Below are 12,990 nucleotides of genomic sequence, written 5' to 3'. Positions count from 1 at the left end.
ATTTGTTGTTTGAATCTGTATGCGAGGGGAATGAATAATGTGTGTTTGTGTGTGTTTTAAGGTGGCCCAATGCTCCAAACAAGCATTCTTGCTTGAATGATGTGTGTTTGTGTGTGTTTTAAGGTGGCCCAATGCTCCAAACAAGCATTCTTGCTTTTTATTGGGCTATCCTTCACTAGATATTATAACATCTTGTCGACTCTTTATTCATATTTTTATGAAATGTTATGCATGACCATCTGTTATAATTTCTCTTGAAAATAAACTATATATATGTTAAGATTTTGAAAAAATCTTCGAAGATGGCTGACTGGCAGCCATTTTGACCCATCCACAAAGTAATTCTCGCTCACACAATTCCTCCCTGAATTGACGATACTTGGTACACCTCTCAGGCTAGCATGGCAGGGTTCCGTACCGCGGAGACTCTCAATTCCGGGTTCGAATCGCTGATAGTTAGAGCATGGCCTTGCCCTAGAAAATCAAAACTGTTGCATTAATAAAGCTTTGAGCGATGCACTATTTGAACAGCTATATTTACTGTCTGTGTTTGGTAATATTTTTTCGCAATTGACAAATTGGTCAATTATTGAGTACAGAATATATTGAATAATTCATTAGCGTACGTACGTTATTCCACACTGTAAGCCGCCTTCATATCCCGAACTGTTGGAACTGCCATTTATGTTCATCGATGTAATCATTGTGCAACGTATGTTTTCAGCGCGATCGGGGGGGGGGGGGGGGATTTGGGGGCATATTTGTAACCACTGGGCGATTATGTTCAGATTCGCTCGCAAGGGGTATAATTTTGCGTAAAGCAAGTAGCGTACAAACCAAATAATTCTATATAACAACTGAGCAAAGATAACAGTAACGGCGAGCTGAAAAACATTTGAAACCTTTTCTAATGTGTAGTACCGAGTTTCTGCGAGCTCCTGGTGAAGTTCAAAATTGACAAAGTTTCAGAAGATTTTTCTGTGTAGGTCAATTTGGCCCGGATCCGGCCACGCCCGAGTCAAATTGGCCTGTGCCTAGAAAGCGCATTCACACGCAAACCACTCATTCGATGCTAAACAATGTTCAAACAAAGCGAAGTAAATCATTTAGGTCCGATTTCTGTGACTGGAACACCTATGATGCTGATAATATTAACATATAATTACGCGCGTGTAAATCGATTGCACTGTACCCGCATAACACGATAGCGATGATAAGAATCAGGAAATAACAATAGGGTTGACAGTACCACAATCTATAGGGCCATAAGCGGCATTCACATGAAATTAGACACAAAGCGTGGTGCCAAATTTTCAAGAGTACACAGAGCCAGTTGCGTTCACGCGTGATTAGGCACTTTGTAAGCTTCAGTTACCGCGATATCAAAAGTGATTTCAAGATGGCATTTACATGCTATCATCGTTTTCGTGTATATATTCTAAATAAATTTCCAACCTACCTCTCTTGCCTTCCGAATGGCAGTTTGAAATACAAATTTGACGTTACAACTATAAATGTAGTTAATGTCTGCGCAATTCGCGTTTGTCAAGCATATTGGAAGTAAGCACCAAATAAAGTGAATACATCTGCGTGCGTATCTGTGTTCTTTTTAGACGCGGACGCAAAGTGCGCAGCGCAGTATTCGGCTCGTGTGCCGGTGATGTTTCCAGCGCATTTTGTCGTTCGCCAAATATCTAACATGTTTGATCTTTTTCGCAAAGTCAACGCCATGTGCGGGCAACTCTGTGCATTTTGTGCTGCATTCATCGTCAACGCCCATGCGTAATTATTAAGAAACTTGACGATTTCGATTTCAGAATAGAAAATTGTCGATTTATTACATGACTATCAATTTCCCCCCCCCCCCTATTTAAACAGGTTTGACAAGGATGATAAAGAATCACTTGTGGTTCATACATGCAGAAGCAAGCCGAAGAACCCCTTAAGGTTCTTCTGAAGAACCATTTGTGCTAAGAGTGTAGATATGGTTTTATTGTGCATATACACGCTTGCCACAGCTCCCTTTTCTGTTGGCTTTTTTCGGCTCGTGTACTTGGCCCGATATTCTGTGCTAAGTACGTACGAAATTGGCGCGGCGTAAATGTGTGTGGGCCCCTTAAAAAAAAGAGTCATAAACGAGTAAAAATGCTATGTGGGTTAATAAACAACACTCATCCTCCCCCCCCCATGGTTGAGTGTAGTGTACTATGATACGCCGACTTACTAATTGCCGAATCTGCGATCAGGTTTTTGATGCGGAATCACTTTCCGTGCTTAATGAACCCTGAATAATTTAATTGGCGAACGCTTAGTACCGAACTGATATCATCAAGTGAACGCCGCTACCGATCGAATTGTTCCATCCTCGAAAGTGTTCTTACGTCCATTTCAAACCAATGTGACGACCTAGTGGCAGCAGTGAGGCATCCGCTGAAATTTTATGCGACATCGATAGAAGTTTTTGATAATGATAATAATAATGAGAAAATGATAATAATTGTAATGATAATGATAATAATAATAATGTTACATGTTTAATTAAATCATAATCATCTAATTACGTAATGATTTTAATTGCTTTCTATCAAATCAATGTTGTTCATACATTTTTATTTTATCAATATTTCAGCCGGCGGAGGCCAATTTCATAAGAAGAATTTAGGAGAGCCGGCTTTAGCTCAGTGGGCCAGAAAGCGACAATGGGAGAAATTCATGGCGGCCATGCAGAAGCGGCCGAAAGAAGTCCCCTATTGGGACGGCTCGGATTTCGTGGTCAAGTTGTCGTCGACGGAAAAGTTCAAAGTGCGCAAAGGCCCGACGGTCGGCTTCGGCAGTCCGTGGCCTCTGCCGCAATACTACACCACGTCGACGACGGTATACCAGGTCGAGAAGAAGCTGTTCAAATTTCGCGCGTTGAAACACGACTGCGACATCCTGCAGGACGCGTTCCGCCGATACAAAGCGACGATATTCGACGACCTCGGGGTCAGCGTCGCGCCAGTCGTCGAGTTGAATCGTCACCTGCAAACTCAAGGTCTCGTCGAGGTCATTCAGATGGTCGACGTCGCCGTTTTTAAACCGTGCACGACGTATCCGACTTTAGAATCGGACGAATCATGTGAGTAGAAATCGTGAAACTGAGCTGCCAATCGCCCTGATTGTCGGGGACAGTCCCTGAAAACGCCTCACTGTCCCTGCTGGTATTTTTTTTGATGCTATTGAAAATCTATTGCTGTCCCTGAAACAATTTTCTACTGTTCCTCCTAAAAATTGTTTTGACATTTTTTCCATTTTGTGTACCTGAAAATTTACTTTTTTGTCCCCGAAAATGGGTCTGTTTCTGGTACGGTCCAAATTTGAATGGACCAAAGAGGGTTAAATGGCAGTATCTTAAGCCAAACACTAGTCGCGCCAATATCCGACCGATCATCTGCGATTCGGTTTTAAGAACACTAGCGAGGTTGATGCGGACTTCTCTACTCGTTTGTCAGATCTTAGCTACACTCAAGTCACGATCATTTTGAACTGAACGCTTAAGTCACGCGATTGCAGAGCTACCAACTGTTCCCGATTTTCCGTATTTGTTACTATTTTATGATAAGAAGTACTGATTTAATATGTTTGATGCGTACCGAAATATCACAGGTGTTACTGAACGTCTAACTGTTGATTACCGCTTAATTTGAACATTTTCTTTCATATTTCGATGAAATGTTACTGAAAAAAATTCAATTTATTACCGATAGCTCTTTTCAGCGGTTGGCAGCCCTGGTGTACATACATCGCTGTTCGTCGACCTTACCTTACGAGCAGTCGTCAGTACGCTCAGGTCACACAAGATCCGATCCGGTGGTCGTAAGAAACTTGTTGCTGATTCTTATGATCAAACGATTGGGTCGGATCTAGAAGTGACCGCTTGATGAGTCAGGCTTTAATGTCTTGTTAGTCTAACAGTAGTTATTAACACAGTCTTTAGCCGCGATCACACAAGCATTTTTGGCCCGCGCCAAACTTTGCCCGTGCCTGGAACAACTGTTCACACGCGTGCCAAATGGGCCCGAGCCTGTTTGGCCCAGGCCAAATTTGGCCCGACCAGAAACGTCGGACCAGGCCCGAGCCAAATTTTAGCACCAGACAAATGATTGTGTTTGAATTGCAACTAGTACCGGAAATGATCCACTTCGCTTTGTTTGAGCATTGTTTAGTATCGAGTGAATGGTTTGCGTGTAAACGCGCTCTCTAATTAGGCACGGGCGAAATTTGGCTCGAGTCTGATCCGTGCCAATTTGGATTTTCTAGTGAACTACCCATGAAAGCTCGCATATTCTATCCACATCCAATCAAATTATTCGAAATAAATGTAGAGAGAATCCCAAAATAATAACGAAAAACAGTCCGAAAATGTTACTTTGAGCTAGTAGTTTATTCAACATTTCGACTATATCCTAATAGTCATCTTCAGGATAATTAGGATCTAATATATGATATAATATTAGAATATAGTCGAAACGTCGAATAAACTACTAGCTCAAAGTAACATTTTCGGACCGTTTTTAGGCCAGCCGTAGGCTGAGCCTATTACTATACAACTGGAGCGAATTTAAATGACGTGGTTTCCAGAGCTAAGGCTCTTTGACTGTGCAACTGAGCATATATTCATACAAATCATTCATTAGAGCATTATCCATTCTCCAACCCCTATATAGCTGAATTTCGAAAAAGGGCCACGTTAAAGTTGCTGCGAATCGGAGCACTGTCTTCACAAGCTGGGCTGCGATCGCGGTTGCTCTCAGTTGCGTCGGTAGGCGTCGCGTTGCTTGTCGACATAAGCCAGCCTTTAAATGATCGATGAATGAAATTCGTACTAAGCTTGAATCTCAATCTGGATCGGACTTATATGATTCATTCCACTTCGAAAATTCAGTACCGACTTTTCGCTAGTGTGAACGCTTCTGAATTAGAACGGACTAAATCTAGAACAGTCTGAATAATGCAGTATAAACACAGCTATATTTACAATAGTTTACGATAGGAGCGTATTATATCACAGCCTTTCATAGTGTCTGCCCTAATCCCCTATTTCGCTACCGACAGGTGTCACGAGTTTCTAAGGGGCACCGAGACGAAACAAATCAAAATCTACCCATCAAATAAAAACAGGTGAATCCCTACTCTAAGAAAGAAAAAAAGTAAAATTGTTTTGTATTCATCGACGTTGTCCCATGTCGACCAACTGTACTCTGTACTCGGGGAGTCTACTGTACAGTACAAAAAGGTTCACAAACATGGAACTGTTTCGAAATAGTCAGTCATCAAATAATACAAAAGTATATTTCTGAATGAAATAGTCATGAAGGTCGAACTATTCAACCGAGTCATAACCTTTATACGCCAACAGCCAGCGTGAAAATTATAGGTTCATTTCGATTATAGAATGCAAATCTATTGATCAGTTAAAAATAAAAACTATTGATTGAACGAGAGCAATTCTAGAATGTCTTTCACCCTGATAGGGGGGCATGGTGACGCTCTATTTTACACAGCATGCCTCGCGCTTTGTGTGCGCTGTGTAGTTTTACGTGTCACCAGAGCTCTACGTACGCACTTCAGAATATATGCAATTATTTTTGCAACAGCGCTAGAGTATGTCAAGATGAGAAAGACTAGTGGTCCTGGTGGGTTGACTGAAAATTGCTGAAATGATGCCTGGAGTTCCCGAATGATCAATGTTATTTCAGATATGATGCAATTTCGTAACAATATGGAATTATGAATAGCAATATTGTATTGGGCAAATTATTTCTGGACCCGCCTCAAAAATAAATACCTATCAGTGGCAGATTGAGGGTGCACGTCACATGCCTCACAGGAGGTGCTCAAAAAATCTGAAGTACCCTTGTTGGAAAAGCAGTGAAAAAAAACCAAGAAATGAATTTGAAAACCTTTCAAATGTTTTATCAGGCAAAATTTTCCGAAGGTTTGCCTCAAACGATTGTTTCTTTAGAGTCCTGAACATGTTCAGAATATTCAATTGTATATCCTTGTATTTAGGTATTTAGGTAAAAACAACAAAAATGGTTGAAAATGACTTTGACTGTGCATTGGGGTTGATTCCTATTCGTGGTTCCCACAGTATCAGGAAATTTGGCAAACCTTAGGAATTTTGAAATAATATTAGCAGTTTGGAAATATTTGGGAATTTGAGATATTTACCTCTAATCCAGGAAATATTTTGGAAATTGCTTTTTATTTCACGGATAGCATTTGCTAAGGGCACCTTTGTTAGCAATTTTCCTAGAAAATCACCTTTTGAATGTTGACTGAAGTATGATGATATCTGTTCATTTTTACGAAGACCCAATTTTCCATTTTGGGAAAATTGAAAATCACCCATGAAATATTCGGGGAAAATGTAACTGTGGGAAAAATGCCTATAATGTGCCTCTTTATGAAAAAAGATGCTCTTTTTCTTTCGTGAGGCAGTCAGAATTGAACTCTGGATCCTGCCCCTGCCCCTCATAGTTTCTCGTTAAAACTGGCGTTCATTTTTACCGTTCTATCATAATTTCTCGTTCGATGACCATCTTCGAATTTACCATGATTTTACAGATAGTTTACATATATCGGAGAAAGGTGCGTTCATATCGGCGAACGAAACGTGGGGAGCGTTGAGAGGTTTGGCTACGTTCAGTCAGCTCATATATTACACCACAGATGGAAATGTAAGTATAACGCTAGCTTCTTCCCCAGGCCATTTTTTGAGTCAATAATTTTTAACTTGGCAGGACTTCATGCCGTAGCTGGGTCTAGCGGTGCTGCCAGCCGAGATTCGAATTTGACGGCTCCTATCATCAGTCTGTTGCCTGATACCACCCTATCGGATGAACCTTGACAATCACTTTTGAAAATCTAGTGTAAAAGAGCTGCAATCACACAAGCGTTTCAGGCCCAGGTTAACTGTTCACATGCTTGCCAAATGGGATGCCTGTATTCAGGGATGAAAATCTTCCGACCTTAGACGGATTTCCAACCTTTTCTAACATTTTCTTTATTCCTGAGAACAGTGTAAATCACCTCAATCGCTTTAATCACCTCAATCGCGGGCGTCACATCGGAGAACTCTGTAGTTAGGAGTGCTCCTTAAAACAGTTTTCATCAGTTGTTAGCACAACTGTGGAATCGGAGAAACCAATATGGCATCTCATTCAAAAAGCGGCTCTCCTAATTCAGGCCCAAACTATTAACATTTTGACGAAGTAAGTTTTTTGGCTAAAAGTTACTGATTTTTGTTCCCCAAAAAATTCTTTTTTTTTTTTAAAATATTTTCCGACTTTTTCAATATGGGCCGTTTTCATCCCTGAGTATTGCATGACCAAAAAAGTCAGACCAGGCGCAAGCCAAAAAGTGCGTCTGAATTGCAACTGGTTTCGGAAGTGACTCGCTTCGCTTTGTTTGAGTGAATTGTTTTTGATGCATACGCTCTCCTGAAAATTTGACTGGGGCCTAATCCGTGGCAATTTGCCCAGGACCAAATCGTCTTCGTTTCTTAGCGGCTAATGTCTGGTGTTATTTGTTCATTTGTCCATTCGTTAGTTCATTCTTGCAATTGGAAATAGTACATATTCGATTGTAAATGTCCAGGATGCCGTCAAGAATCAAGAATTGGTGGAAGTGTAATTACGGCCATGGTATTCATAGATTAAAGCCAAAATAAAATGTATATTTACTTCCGATGATTTGTCCAAAATGTGTTGGGTAAGTTGGTAGGCTGGGGAAAATTTTTTTAAAGGCAGTAATTCATTAGTTTTGACTGCTATAGTATTTTAGCAAGATAAAAGATGGAATCGTCTTAGGGACATAGACGGAAAATGTTTTTATCTTTATGTTATCTTTTTCTTTGGATAAAACATCAAGAATTGAATTCAAAATGAAAAAGAAATCCCTCTAAGCATTTGTCCTTAGGTTACTTTCCTTTGAATTAGATAGCTCCACCGAACTATCTCTGCTCAGATGATATCATTTCGGAGTCAACTACTTTTCATGAGAATTAGCCACCATGAAAAAAGGTTTTTTAATCTTTCTCTTCGAATAAACGTCTGGAATTAAATCCGCAACGATAGAAACTCCCACTGACTGCTGTCCTTGGGGCATATTTGTTTAGATTAGATAGTTTTTCCAGACTTTCTCTGCAGAGATAATAGCGTTTTCGGAGTCAGATATTTTTCGTCGGATAAAAACATTGCCACAATCATATTGAAACTTATTTGTGAGATGAAACTTAGCATTAACCCTTTCAGTGTGTCTACACCGCAGTGCGGTGTATGAATTGGTGATGGATTTTGTGAGTACACCGCACTGCGGTATATTGATTTAATTAGTAATTAGTAATTATCTCTCTTGAAAAATGGCAGCACCTGTCAAACATAGTGAAATACTAGAAACTTATGATACACTGCGCTGCGGTGTAGACGCACCATAGTGGTATTCCCGTTATTCAACACACTAGGGTGGAATTTTTAAAAATTTTCAAATTATCTCCAGCACTAGGGTATTGATTAGTCAGCACTCAAAGGGTTAAGAGTATGTACCCCGTTACAACTTTGCATTCTCTACATGACTCACTCACTGGCTGAGGGATATTCATTACTTTGTGTCGTTAAATTCTAATTTTTAACATGAACCCCAAAATCCCCAAAATTTTTTCCCAATTGAGATGATAGACCTTGGAAGCTTGTTACGCCAACAAACTCGGTCACTGCCTGGATTCGAACCCATGAACCCTGCATTGACGAGACCAGCTACCAGTGGCCATTACGTAAACTGCTCTCATAAGTGCTTACTAGAAATACTGAAAACAAACATTCACATTTTATTTTTGCCTTCGAACTCGTTGATTCCTTGAGAGATCTCCTTTTTGAAACGAGATTCAGTCATGAGGATGATGAAACTTGATAATATAATTTTGTTCTTATATTGAAAGATGAGTACTATTGTTTATGATACCAATTTCTGATAATCCAACTTTATCAAACAGAAGCCGTCGTAATAACGGATTGAATTGAAATGTTGCACGTGTTAACCGTTAGATATATGTTTCTAAGCCAATATGATGAAGTATTGTATTCAGGCTCAATATCTGCTTATATCGACTGATTAATATTACATAAGATGAATAGGAAATGTTCACAGTACCCTCGACACCTGTGTTGTGGAAGGATAATTTCAACATTAAAAAAAAATTTGATCCTCTTTTTATTCCAATCAATGGCTTTTCACCAGATGGCGTGCCTATGATGACCAAAGTATGTACTGTTAGTTCATGTTTTAATCAAATCTAACCGTGAAAAATTGCTTCCCCCATCCATAAATCAGACAAATCAAAGGCTCTATAATGATGTTCACACGAGATTTAGGGGCTTACGAAGTACCGTACTTACAGTGTGGTGCTGAATATGCCAGAATACCGCGCTTACAGAGCGAGTTGCATTCATAACTCATGATTCGGCGTTTAATGAGCTCGCTTCTGATTTTGAAAAAGGGCCTCGATAAAATTTACAGGATGTATTTCTGAACGCAAAAATATTAGTTTTAAAAAGCCAATCAGAAAGCTGTCTCCTCTATGATTGGCTCAGCTGCTGAAATCAGCAGGTGTTCACGTGAACCTGCAGTATCGTCTACTGTTTTACTTGACGGGTTTTTTTAAAGATTAAAAAATGTTGCATTTCTAGTTGGATTTCTATGAAACCTTTCATTGATTTGGTTTTTGGGAATAATTTTTATTTGCACTAGAGAAAATATCAATTTCATCAGTTAGCGCCGATTGTGCAAGGTTTGGGAAGAATAGCTTTTTCTCAGATAGGATGGATGACCTAGATATATTAATTAGCCATGTGCTCGAATTGCAAATTCAATTAAATTTTATTCTGCAAAAACATCAAATCCAATCCAATTTTATTTTAATGAACAAAATTACATCAAATCCGATTCATTTTTATTCCACATTCAAAACATTCAGACGAAGGGAAAAAATTGACCTGAGGTATTCGTTCCTGCCATCTCCCCATCTGTATTACTTACAAAAACATGATTGTACCGTGTAAATTATTTTGAGCGGGGAGTGTATTAAGATGTATCGCTTGTCGAACTGTTGCACGCCACCTGGTGGATCCTTGCTTGACTCCTCGCTTGTTTTGAATGAGTTTCATAAGTATTCAGCGTAAAATCCTATCGCTAGTATTCCGGATGCAAAATAAGAAATTGCACAACATGAAAATGGTTGCAATAGAATATTCCAACGTATGATGAAAATGTAGGTAAAATCCACTGAAATTACGATACGGCATAAACAAGAACTGGAAAATGTAAGAATGTACAGGTTGGGAAATGAAATGAACATCCATGTTTGGAATATACAGGAACTGGAAAATGCAGCAATTTCCTGAGTGTTTCATCATATTCACACGAAAATGCCAATTAATAGAAATTTTGTGGTTGTCATTGTTCGTCCAATAGGGGCTAAACATCTTAAATTCCTGGATTTTTATTATTGGTAGATAGCGATTCAAATGTTTTGTTATCTGGTTGCCACCGCAAATGATTCGATTCAAATGATTTTCATGCCACATGCAAATGGAAGATTTAAATATTCTTGATTGGCTGGAAATTATTCTGTACCCGTTCGATTATTAATTATTTTCCAAGGTCCCAGGAATTGTGGACAATGAGCAGCTCCATGAAGAAAACCTGTTATCGCTGCTTTGTGGCTATATTTGATTTTCTTTTTTGTTTTTCGTTTGAGTAGTTTTATGTGAACAGAACTGTGATAAAAGACTTCCCTAGATGGCGCCACCGAGGAGTGCTGGTTGACACCGCAAGACATTTCATGAGAAAAGAAACCCTTCTTCTCCATATGGTAAATATTTCCTAATATCTTGCTTTGCATGGACTGGCTGAAAATTCTTAAATTTATTTTTACGTTAAACTGGCTGAAACAGGGACAGATCTAGAATTTCATTATCTCCGACTTCCAGCGATGATTATTTTCTGGAAATGTCAGTCTCAAAACCATAAAATCCTGCTACAAACCTAGCTCAAAAGTATGCAGATGTACCAGTTGAAATTCAAATGCATCCAACGCAATCATTTATCCCATGCTCGTGCCATCACCCTGTTTGGCTCGTGCCTGATCCAACATTTTTGGTCAGGCCAAATAGGCACGGGACCCATCTGGCACCCGTGTGAACGATTGTTCTGGGCCAAAAAACTTGTATCATCGTGGCTCTTGTAAGGCTTGCTTTATGTCGATAAGCGACTCGACGCCTCTGGGTTTATCGCTGATAAGCCATGACTAGCAGCCTCTCTAGCGGCCTACAAGAGGCTGCCAGTTGCTCCTAAATCCGTTCGACATGAGCCCGATTGCAGCTTTGAGAATGAATATGAAATATTTTGAATTATTGGGAAATATATTTCTATTAGAAAAGCTATTTCTTTAAGATCTTTGTCTTTATGATTCTGTTTTGAATACAATGTGCTAGCCACATTATATAAAGATGGCCGCTCACACCATAATTCTACCAATTTCGTTTCTAGATCTTCGGTCCAGTCATCTGCCCTGCTGAAGGTTTGGTTTACGTTTCGAAATACTTGAATTTGAAAGTTTATGACTAATTACGAATAACGCTAACTAGCGGTCATAATTTGTACTATGTATATGCGGTCTCTTATTGGCTGGAACCCCTGCGCTCAGTTCCGTCGCGTCACAGATGAGCTTATGTCGGCTGCAATCGAAATCAACTATCCGCCTACCGTAGGCTGGAGTAGAACATGGGCAACTAGCCGGATACGGCTTGCGAGGAGTCGGTAGGCGTCGGGTTGCCGTCGCAAGCCGGCTTAGTTCGAACCGATAGAGCAGCAACTGGCGGCCTCTCGTAAGCCGCTAGTTGCCGCTAATTGGCGATAAACCTAGTTGTGTCGGTAGGCGTCGCGTTGCTTGTCGACATAAGCCAGCCTTAAAGGATTGGCTTCTGAAAACTAAGAAATACACGATTTTGCAAAATGTTCCATCTGTGAGAAGGATATATCTATGGTGGAAAAACTAATCTCACAAGTCATCGTATCGGAAAAAAAAAACATCTTGACCTGGAGAAATGATTTCAATTATCTGGACTAGAAATCAAGTTTAGTGAAAGTGATAGATGATAGAAATATGTTGATGCAGAATCGAATTAATGCCAGGTTTGACAAGTCAGGCGATTTTTGATTGCCGTTGCAAATTGCCAAATTTGGACGGGTTCTAAATTACGAGTCGGCCATTTTGAATTTGATTGGGCGAGTTTTTGAGCTGAAGATGTGTCTAGGGTAGATGTATAAACCAAAGATCAAGACAAGCCATAGATGAGTCTCCAAAACTTCCCAAAATAACTGGATTCCATCTACGGACGAACGAATGGAGGGATGGATATACAACGGACATAAAATGAATGTAATAGCCCCTGGGATTTAACCCATTAGCACTCAGGAATTAAACTATGAAGTGTCAATTACTCCTCAAAAAATACAAGGGAAAATCCACGTTTATCCCGATACCGAATAGCTCATTTGCTGTTTATTTTCATGTATTACAAGTTTGTGTTATTTGTGTAGTGAATATTTGTAGTCAATACTTTCATATTGTATTAGATTTGGTGAGGTGGGCCACCGAAAATCGTGTCCTTTTGGCCCCCCAAATTCTTCCAAACTGACTTGGATTTGAAGTGAGTGATCAGATCTGTCATGTCCTTACTCCAAATACTCAAGAATTTCAAAATAGGAAGATGTTGATTTTTGTACGGTATTCTGGGGCTGGTTCCTCAGTTGAGACTTAAGTCCAAAAATGGTCTTAAATTTTAAGACTAAGCCATAACTATGGAACTGGGCCCTAAGTACTAAGGTGTCTAGTTTATCATAAGCTATTGGGTTCGAATCCCAATATAACTGTTTTTGTGCAGCATT

At 39.7% G+C, this 12,990-nt stretch overlaps 1 protein-coding gene across 1 annotated transcript in view; it reads left to right on the top strand.

The window, feature by feature from the left end:
• Positions 1 to 12,990, top strand: part of LOC141902395 (beta-hexosaminidase subunit alpha-like) — a 59,542-nt gene that overhangs the window by 19,936 nt on the left and 26,616 nt on the right. The window contains exons 5-7 of the mRNA XM_074790099.1: positions 2,630 to 3,118; positions 6,610 to 6,722; positions 10,802 to 10,912. Coding sequence (XP_074646200.1) covers positions 2,630 to 3,118; positions 6,610 to 6,722; positions 10,802 to 10,912 — 713 coding nt within the window. The remainder of the gene's footprint in view (positions 1 to 2,629; positions 3,119 to 6,609; positions 6,723 to 10,801; positions 10,913 to 12,990) is intronic.

This window comes from Tubulanus polymorphus, chromosome 3 (genome assembly GCF_964204645.1).
Source record: "Tubulanus polymorphus chromosome 3, tnTubPoly1.2, whole genome shotgun sequence".
In the NCBI taxonomy this organism is placed as follows: domain Eukaryota; kingdom Metazoa; phylum Nemertea; class Palaeonemertea; order Tubulaniformes; family Tubulanidae; genus Tubulanus; species Tubulanus polymorphus.
Note: the sequence above shows the minus strand (reverse complement) of the source record. Positions and strands in the feature narration are given on the sequence as shown.